The sequence below is a fragment of the Falco rusticolus genome, chromosome 11 (genome assembly GCF_015220075.1).
Source record: "Falco rusticolus isolate bFalRus1 chromosome 11, bFalRus1.pri, whole genome shotgun sequence".
Lineage (NCBI taxonomy): Eukaryota > Metazoa > Chordata > Aves > Falconiformes > Falconidae > Falco > Falco rusticolus.
In genome coordinates, this window is record NC_051197.1 from 10,682,926 (window position 1) to 10,692,207 (window position 9,282).

At 59.9% G+C, this 9,282-nt stretch overlaps 1 protein-coding gene across 1 annotated transcript; it reads right to left on the reverse strand.

Annotated features, from left to right (window-relative positions):
• Nucleotides 1-2,709: 2,709 nt before the first annotated feature.
• LURAP1 (leucine rich adaptor protein 1) lies at nucleotides 2,710-9,038 on the reverse strand. The gene is made up of 2 exons (XM_037404679.1): nucleotides 8,752-9,038; nucleotides 2,710-5,393 (listed from the first exon to the last, which is right to left on the reverse strand). The coding sequence occupies exons 1-2, from the start codon at nucleotides 8,968-8,970 to the stop codon at nucleotides 4,704-4,706; spliced, it is 909 nt and encodes a 302-aa protein (XP_037260576.1). The 5' UTR covers nucleotides 8,971-9,038; the 3' UTR covers nucleotides 2,710-4,703.
• Nucleotides 9,039-9,282: the final 244 nt, after the last annotated feature.

Consider the following 9,282-nt stretch of genomic DNA (forward strand, 5'->3'; position numbering starts at 1 on the left):
TCCTCAGCTGCTATTTGTACAAAACCTGGAGGAAACTGGTCACCCTGGGGCAGTGGGAAGGAAAAGCTTGAAACTCCAGACACAGGAACCCTCCACTGGGCTGGTTTAACCCCAGTACTGGGGGCTGCTAGGCAGGGCATGGGGAGTGGGTTGGGTGAGAGGGCCTGGCCAGAGGAGAGCTGGATGATGGGGCCAACCTGGGTGTCAATGTCCCCCAGGACCAGGACTGGATGCAGTCCTGAATTGGAGGTGGGTTTGGTGTCATGGGGCTTTCCCTGGGGATGGATGGGATCACCACTCTGCCCCAACTGGCACCATCATTTCAGCCTTGCCCAGGAGACCATCCCCACTGCCAAAAGAGGACAGGCAGACCCCATTTGTTGGCCTCTCCTGCCCCACACTGTCTGCAATGGGTCAGGCTGTGCAAGTCCCAGGCTCTGCTTGCAGCACTGCTCCCCAGTAAGGGTTACAGCAAACCGTGGGGTGCATGGGCTCACCTTTCCCCAGGGGCTGGGGTGAGGTGGCCTGGGGGACAACCTCCCACTGCCACTGCTGTCTGGGTCACTTCATTGCACTGCTCTGGCTGGAAAATTTCTCTCGAGGGGATTGATTTTCAGGCAGGTCACCCTTCAAAGCAGCCTGTGCTCAGCTCGGGGGAACCAGTGGGCGGGATGCCGTCAGCCCTGGGTTACACTGGCTTTATCTGGACCTTTTCTTACCTTTTCCATCTCAGCAGTGGGTGCCAGAGGCAGGGCTGTAGTGGAGAGGTCTGAGACAAGCCTTGAGACAAGCCTGTGCACAGCCCAAAGGGCACATTTTAGAGCAGCCCCAAGCAGCATTAATGGACAGTTTTCCTCCCAGCATCTGATCCCTGCGCAGTGCACAGGGAAGGGTACAAAGGACAACAGGGAGCATCCCCACCCCAGCCCCGAGAAGGGTGGGGGTGCCAGGATCCAGCCTCACAGGCTGTGCTTGCACCCACACATCCCCTGCATCCGCTTCCCTGGTCACCCCACAGCCATGCACCCCACGCCAGCAAGCCCATGGCACTGTGTGTGGCAACAGGGCCACCAGACCAAAGGCCACGGTCGTTGGCAGAGGGGCTGGATGCCACATCCCCTCCGACCATGGGGACCAGGTTCTCCCCACCCCAGGAAAAAGTTATTTTCATGCTGCCTCCCCGCAAGAACTAACATAAATTGCTTAAATGGCTGCAACGCTCCGGGAACAGGCTTTTTCAGAGCCAAGCTGCATTCAGGGAGGGGAAAGCCCAAGGGACTTTTTAATAACTAGCAAGGGGAGCTATTGAAGTGTTTTACTGCCTCGTTAAGGCAGTCTAATCTCTGTGTATATCTTAAAAAAAAAAAAAAAATTGCTTGCTGGTGTTTTTATTGTAACAGAGGTGGGTGTTTTCTGGCACCAGCTGGGATCCTGCTTGCTTTATCTGCTTGTTTTCTTACCTGATACCAGCGCGGAGCAGCCCAAGAACAGCCCAAGGGCATCAGCAGGTAGGGCCTGGAAGCTCCTCCCTGGGCAGTGGCCAGGAGAGGCTGCAGGTCTGTGCTGTGGCCTGCTTCCCATCCATGCGTGCTCTGCACCCCGCTGCTGCACCCACCTTTCAGCAAGACGGAGGTCCCTGGGTTTTCCCCAGGGTGGGCTGGGCTCTGCATAAGCCTGGGCAAAGCCCTGCGGTGGGTGACTCCTCGTCCAGGCAGCCCAGAGACAGGACAGGGGATGGCAGGAAAACCTCATCCATGCCCTGCAGATGGGATTTGGGGGATACACAGATTTCGGGGCTATGGGGAACTTAGGCTCCTGTAAGCTAAGCCAAAGAGTCCATGCCCAGGGGAGCCCCAGCAAGGACTCATCTGCAGCGATACAGAGCTGTCTGACCACTGGGGTCTAAGTTTGGACGGGGAATGGGCTGGGCATTTTGTTTCTAAGATTTTCTTCATATTATTTTATTTTTTTACCTCAGCCCAGCAGAAAATGGGGAAATCCTGCGGAGTCCTGCTGGCGGCAGCATCCACCTCTCCATCTGCAAAAGCTCACAGTTTCAAAGCCAGGAGCTAGAGGGGACGCTGAGGCTGGGATGGTAGGGCTGGATAATCCACTTTCGTTTGCTTTGGAAAGACTGAAGTTTGCATGAGCACCGGCTCCAGTGGTTTTAAGGGACCCACCCAGGAGCAAATCCCAACAGCCTGAAATGAGAGCTGTGGCTGCTGGGCTGGAATTAAGTCTGTCCTACACCCAGACCCCCCCTGCACATCCCGGTGGAGGAGGCCACAGGAGCCAAGGCTGCAGCTGCAGAACAAGGGAAGCAAACAGAGACAGGGCTAACAGGGCTGGCAAACACCTGGAAAGATCTTCCTTGGAAATCTGGGACAGGAAGGATAAAGTTGCTGTAGCTGGAGACATAGTTCAGCCAAGCTCAATATGCCCCATTGCCCAGAGAGCCAGTCACATCAGACTCCTCGCTCCTGGCAGACACACTCTGGTACCCAGCTGCTTCGGGAAGCGTGACTTTATGTGTCACCACCCTGATGTGAGAAGGGACAGATCCCTGGACATGTGGTCTGTGCCTGTTTTGGGACCGGGGCTAAACCTGCCCTGCCTGCAGAGCTGCCACAGGCTCCAGGGTGTTTCAGCCCAGAGCCTCTCCCCTTCCACTAGAAAACCCCGTAAGCTCGGCAAAGCATTGACATGTGGCCTGGGAGAAACACTACCATTTATTAAGTCAGCTATTTTTTGTTGAGAATGATTTTAACAGTACTGGAGGACTTACCCTGTCTCCCCCAGGGACCCTCAGCTGATTCATCGCATGCAGGGCTAGAAGGAAAGCGGGGAACAGCCAGCCTTGGGGGACATGGTGGCTCAGCAGCAGCAGCAGAGCACAGGGAGCCACGAGCTGCTCGCAGCCAAGCATGGCTGCTCCAGGGCAGGCAGATGGGATGCTCGCATAGGGCAACCCGGTTCTGGTTTGTTGGGATTCCCTCAAGTCCTCAGCAGGTGCCATCTCCAGGAATTTTGGACATTGTCCTGCTTTCCATGTCCATCTGGGCAAGCCCTAAGGATCTGCAGGGGAAGGGAAGGTGCTCGGGGGTCTCGGCACAGAGGGTAGTTTCCACTGAAGATGCTGCTTGAGAGACAGAAAGCTGAACCTGTTGTGCACCCAACCACAGCCAGGCCACATCTCGTATCTAGAAAGAGTCACAGCCAGGCCTTCCCTCTCTCTTCACTTCCCATGGACATCAGATGTTGTCCCCACTCCCACCACCCACCCCAGCAAAGAAAGAGCCAGGCTGCCACCCAGGCAGGCAGAGGAACAACAGCGCTGTGGCAAGAGCAAAGCTGTCACAGCACTTGGCTAGGGACGGATGCACCCATGGGTTGTGAAGCCAAGACCCTCCAGGCTTGTCCACACATGTGGAAGAGCCCCTCTCCTTGAAGCAGGTGGTTGCAGGATACTCAGGTCCTTCCTTGCATCATCTGGTGAAGGCAGCAGGTCCTGCCCAAGCTCTCGCACAGCTCCAGCTGCAAGCCATGCTCTACAAGCCAGCAAAGGGTGTGCTGGGAGGTATGGTGGACAGACAGTAAAAGGCACAGGCAGAAGCCAAGGCTAAAAGGACAGAGGAGATGTCTCCAGTGCAGGTTGCTGCAAATCCACCCCGACAGAGGAGGCTCACGTTTCTGGTCGCTGGTAGGAAGCAGAGACCTGACACCACTCATCACACAGATGGAGATGCCAGCTCTCACCCCCATCACACTGCGCCAGGGGAAAGCAAGAGCCTTTCTGAGTCGGAACCCCACAGGCTCCATCAGGCTGCCTGTACTTCCACCACAGCCCAGGGTTTATTGCAGGACCTGGTCCCAAGGTGGAAGACAGTCCAGAAACAAACTGGGAGAACTGGATCTCCGTCTCCCACCCAGTGCTTTGCCCCTCTCATGTAATCACATCGGGGAGGGAAGTCTGCACCGTCATCCTTCCCCCAGAGGGCAGGCAAAGGATCCCCAGCCCAACAGAAGCAGCTACAGCGACCTCCCTGATCAGGCTTCAGATCGGCTTCGCAGAGGCATTTAAAGCAGGCAAGGCTTCACCTCAGGGAGGGGGGGCTTAGCTGCCACCACATGCTGCGGTCACATCCCAGGTACTCCACGTCGACTCTACCTTGGATGGACACTGGCCTTGAAGATGATGATGGAAATGAGCACATCCTACAGGGATGCCCTGCTGATGGTCCCGCCCCGCACCTCGAATGCTGGTGCCACTGAGCTGTGGCTGTATAGCAGCATCTCCCGTCCTCTCTGGGTAGCCAGCTTGGGGGAAGTGCTTGCAGACAGGAGAATGAGAATTTGAGGGGAGAGGTCCCAGGAGTCCCACTGTCCCAGGTTTCCTCACCCACCCTTCCCTGCCACCAACACCAAGGACAACACAGGAGTAACTAGCCACCTGCAAGCATCACCCCAGAACAAAAGATTAGATTTACAGGGACCCACCTCATCCCACCTCTCCCAGAAATTTGCCACAGGGCAGGCATCCCATCCCTTAGGGCTGTATCACCAAACACTGATGGGGGGAACAATGCAATACCATCAAGCCAGCCTGCCCCCCTTCTCTCCAGCCACCCCAGCTCTCCCAAGAAGAGACAACTGAAGCTGAGCGCGCAGTTGGGACAGCTGGAGTGGGAAGGTGAAGCCACAGGCTACAAGAATGTCACATCATCCTGAGACTGGAGCCAGCGCCAGTGGGCATCGTACTCCACGTGCAGTTTGCTGTTGAGTTTGCAGTTCTCGAAGTCAGCCTCAGCTTTCCAAGCCTTCCCACCCAGGTTCCCCTTCCCCAGCCTCTCCCTGGCCCCCGATGGCAATTTGGTGTCTCTGTCTGGTTCCAGAGAGGAGGGCTGCTGGCCCAAATACCCGTTGGCCACCTGGGGCTCCTTAGCAAACCGGTGATCCTGAGGCAGCCTGGGTGGGGAGAGGTCCACATGGGGCCACTCGTGCTCCGCTTTGCCCTTCTCTTGCTTTGCAAGACCCCTCTCGGGGTCGATCCTGACCCAGTCCTGCTCTGCCCTGACCAGGGCTCTGCCTGGTGTGGATGCAACAGCAGTTTCAGTGGCGTTTTGGGAATACTCATCCATGTCATCGGCCAAGGTGTCCAGGTAGCTACCAACAGAGATGCTGTCCAGCCTGTCGTTGGGGTCCTGCAGGCTGTCCCAGCTGCCCCGCCGCGAGGCCGCCTGGCTCTCCACCAGGCTGTACTGGCTGCTGGCAAGGCTGCTGCAGCGGCTGGTCAGGGTGCTCCTCTCCTCCAGCAGCCACTTCACTGCCTCAATGCCCTCGTTCACCACCACCAGCTGCTGCAGGATCTTCACGTCGACTGCTCGCAGGTAGGCCTGGTGGGGAGACAGAGAGTGCGGGGTTTTTGGGAGACCAAGGTGACCCAGGTGGCCAAGGGCCACCCCGAGTCCCAGCCCTCCCTGGCAGAGGTGTCACCACGGTGGCTGCAGGTCTCCTGAGTTGCTTGATGAACAGCATGGCATGGGGGAACACCTTGCAGGGAACCATACCAGGGGATCCTGTCCAAGACCCAGGGACACAGCTGTTGGGGACCAATGACTTACGGCACCCACCAGCCGCCGCCACCCTGGGGGAAATAAATCCAGGGCACTTATGTCACTGTCTCATGTAGGGACAGAGGTAAGCAAGGAACTGGAGGCCCTGGGTCTAGATCTGAGCCCAGAGCATTCCCCAAGCCCTGGGAGGCTGCTGGCAGGGCAAGAGGACCAGGCAGGGGCATTGCTCAGGGCAAGGGTCGGGCTGGACTGTCAGCGCCTCCCTGGGCTGTTTCGGTCAGGTCCCGTCCTACATTTACTTCCCCTCTTCTAGGATCTGATCCAAGCCTGGTGACAATGTGATGCAGCAGGATTTGGAGCCTGAGACACAAATCACTCCCGAAACAGGGGAGAGCGGGGTGGGGGGACACAGGCATTGCTGATCACACCACTCGCCTCGGCAGCTCCTGCCCCTCCGAGCCCAGGGAAGCTCATTGCAAAACTTCAGTTGCTGCAGAAACATCTGTTTTCCTAATGGAAAGCCCCGCGTGCCAAGACATTCCTGTCTGTGTGATACTGGCCGCTGAAAGCCACTGGATTTCCCCTGTACAGGACGCAAATATTTTGCCAGGAAAGGGAATAAAGTGGCAATGTGAGGTGAGGGAGAGAAACCCATTGCAGGACAGGTACAGGCATCCTGGGAGCTGCTGATGGCCATGGACTCATTCATGAACACACCCTGTCCCCAGCACCAGCAAGCTGTGACGGAAATCCACACGATCCCCCGGGATCATTTCTAAGCACAGTGCCCAGTCCCCAGCATCCGGTACCCTCGGAGTCACCCGCCCGCCCATGAGTGACCTGCTGGTCTCTCAAGACCTCTGTCTCCAGTCCCACAGCGTGTGCAGCAATAAAAGCATCCAAAGAAGAAGCCTGGGAAAACTCCAGTCAGGGTTTTGGCATGTGACACCTCTCAGTCCAGAGGACACACAAAACACAAAGGGGGAGGGGAAATTTGTAGAGACCCCACACCAACCCCCCATTCCCTCCCCACGCTCCTCAAGCTGGATTTAAATAAAAAAATAACAGTGAAGTGCCCGGACTGGGGCAGCAGCCAGCTTCGAAGTGCAGAAACTTCCTTTCTAGGCAAGTTATTTCAAAAACTGCCTACAACGGATTTTTCTGCACGCACTGCTAAAGCATTTGGCCTTGGCAGGGACAAGGCACGGGAGGAGAAAGGCTGGGAACCCCAATAGGAGGGGGTTCCTGATTTTTCTCTGCTTCATGCAACTGTGGCTATCAGAGATGCCAGGGGAGCCACCCCAAAAGCAGAGTGTGTGGGAACACTCCCCGCTTTCTGTATCATTCGCTGGAAATAGTTGGCCACAGATTTGCTGCTACTTCAGGCCAGTTTGACCCCCACTGTTGCACCCCCAGAAACTCCCTCTCCAGCAAGCCAAGGTTACATAGGAGGAAACCTAGGTCCAGTTGCTCTCTATGTTCCTCCAGGTGCAGTGATGGGTACACCATGTCAACCTCATATCAGGAACAGCCACACTCCTCCTCACGCTCTCTAGAGGCAGGCAGAGGGGACAGAGCATCCCCCCCCAGAGGGGGGTACAGTCTTGCTCCCCTCCCCAGCATGCAGGAAGCCTGCAGGCACCTTCTCCCTTCAAGGCACTGAGCCCTAGGGACAAAACATCCTCCTCGGACCAGGAGGCAAGAGTGGGAATTTGCCATCTTCTCCTCCCACCACTCACTCCCAGGCCAGCTTCTCCTCTGAGCACTGTGTTTGCTGGTCTCTGCTGCTGGGAGGGGAATTCTGGTCCCTGTTCACAGGGATGGGGAAACAGGGGGAGCCCTGTGCTGGGTTTGGGGCACTCGGGTGCCATTTCCAGGCTGCTGACCTGGGTGTGAGGGGTTAACAGTGGGGGTCAAACTGGCCTGAAGTAGCAGCAAATCCATGGCCAACTCTTTCCAGCAGATGATACGGAAAGCGGGGAGTGTTCTCATACACTCTGCTTTTGGGGTGGCTCCCCTGGCATCTCTGATAGTTGCACAAAGCAGAGAAAAATGAGGAACCCCCTCCTATCGGGGTTCCCAGCTTTTCTCCTCCTGTGCCTTGTCCCTGCCAAGGTCAAATGCTTTAGAGCAGCCCATTCTTCGCTGGCTGGTGAGAAGAGCCAGGGCAGAGAAAGGAAAAGCCCTTCCGAGCCGAGGTGGATAACACCCGGCCAAAGCCAGACCTTGCAGAGCGAGGGCTGAACCTGCCGGCACCCGGGCAGGGCAAACCGCACGGCTGCGTCCCCCTCCTCCGAGCCACCGACCCTCTCCTCGGTCGGAGGGAGGGTGGAAGCTTTTACACCAACGATTTACACCAATATTGAACGGGGCAACGCGTCGGTGCGGGTGGCTCTGGCTGGGCAGGCGCAGCTCCATGGGCGGCGGGCAGGGATGCGGGGGTATTCAGGCTGTTTCCCGAGGGAAACGCTGCTCATTCCCGCCCACTCGGCGTGTGTGTGCGTGGGAGAGTCCCTTCCCCCAGCAGCACTTGAACCCATTGCCCAATCTCGCCACGTTTCCCAGAGGCGCAGGCACCGCCGGCATTTGCTCCTCCACGAACAGAGGAGGCGAGAAGGCTGCCACCGGCACCCCCCGGTCCCCGGGAAGGGCTGCCCCCGGAGCCCAACCCTTTACTAGCCACTGGAGAGGCCCCAGCAGGAAGCGAACCCCGGGAAAGCTCCCAGCACTGCCTGTGCCTTGTCACCCTGGGAGTGACACCCGGGAGGTGGGGGGGGCACGGACGGACGGATGGACGGGGACACCCGCCACCGTGCCCTTGGCGAAGGTCCCCGCCCTGAATCCTGATCCCGGGGACAGCCCGGTCCCGCCGGAGCCAGCGCCTGGGGGTGCGCGGGGTGAAGGGGGCAGGACGGAGGGGGCCGGGGGGCCGCCGGGGGGCTGCTGCGGACACGGAAAGCCCGGAGGGGGGGTATGAGCTGCGGGCTGTTAACCTGTGCAGGGAGGAGCAAAAGGGGGGGGTGTCCCCCAGAATGCAGACGGAGCGCAGGGCACTACTGGGGGCTGCTACGGGGGGGCGGCAAGCAGGCACCCGGGGGACACGCAATTACCCCGGGGGCGGCGGGGGGCAGCTACCGGGGGGCGGCAGGCGGTGCCCCCCCGGCGCCGCGGGACTCACCAGCTCGAGGCGGAGCGCCCGGAGGCGGTCGGCGAGCGGCGGGCGGTCGGCGAGCGGCGGGCGGGCGCCGTGGGCCGGTGCGGGCGGCGCGGGCGGTGCGGGCGGCGCGGGGGCGGTCTCGGCCCGCAGCCCCCGCAGCAGCCCGGCGGGCGGCCGCCGTCCCACCTTGCTGGCCAGCTCCCGCAGGTCGGCGGGCAGCGCCTCCCCGCCGCCCTCCATGCGGGTGGGGCGGCGGCGCCGGGGCGGCGGCCGCGCTGTCACCCCGGCCCGAGACCCGGCCCCGCCCCGCCGCGCCGGCCCCGCCCCCAGCCCCGCCCCCGCTCCACCTGCCCGCACCCGGCCGCCGCCGCTGCCGCCGCCGGGGGGGGGCTGCGCACCAGCGAGGTCCGCCGGGGAGCGCAGAGCGGCGCGGGGGGGCGGGGCCCGGGGCGGGGCCGGCGCTGGCCCCGCCCCCCCGCGGCGTCTCTGCGGCGCCGGAAGCGGCGCGGCCCCGCTAGCGCTGAGGCTTCGCGGGGCGGCGGCGGCGGCACC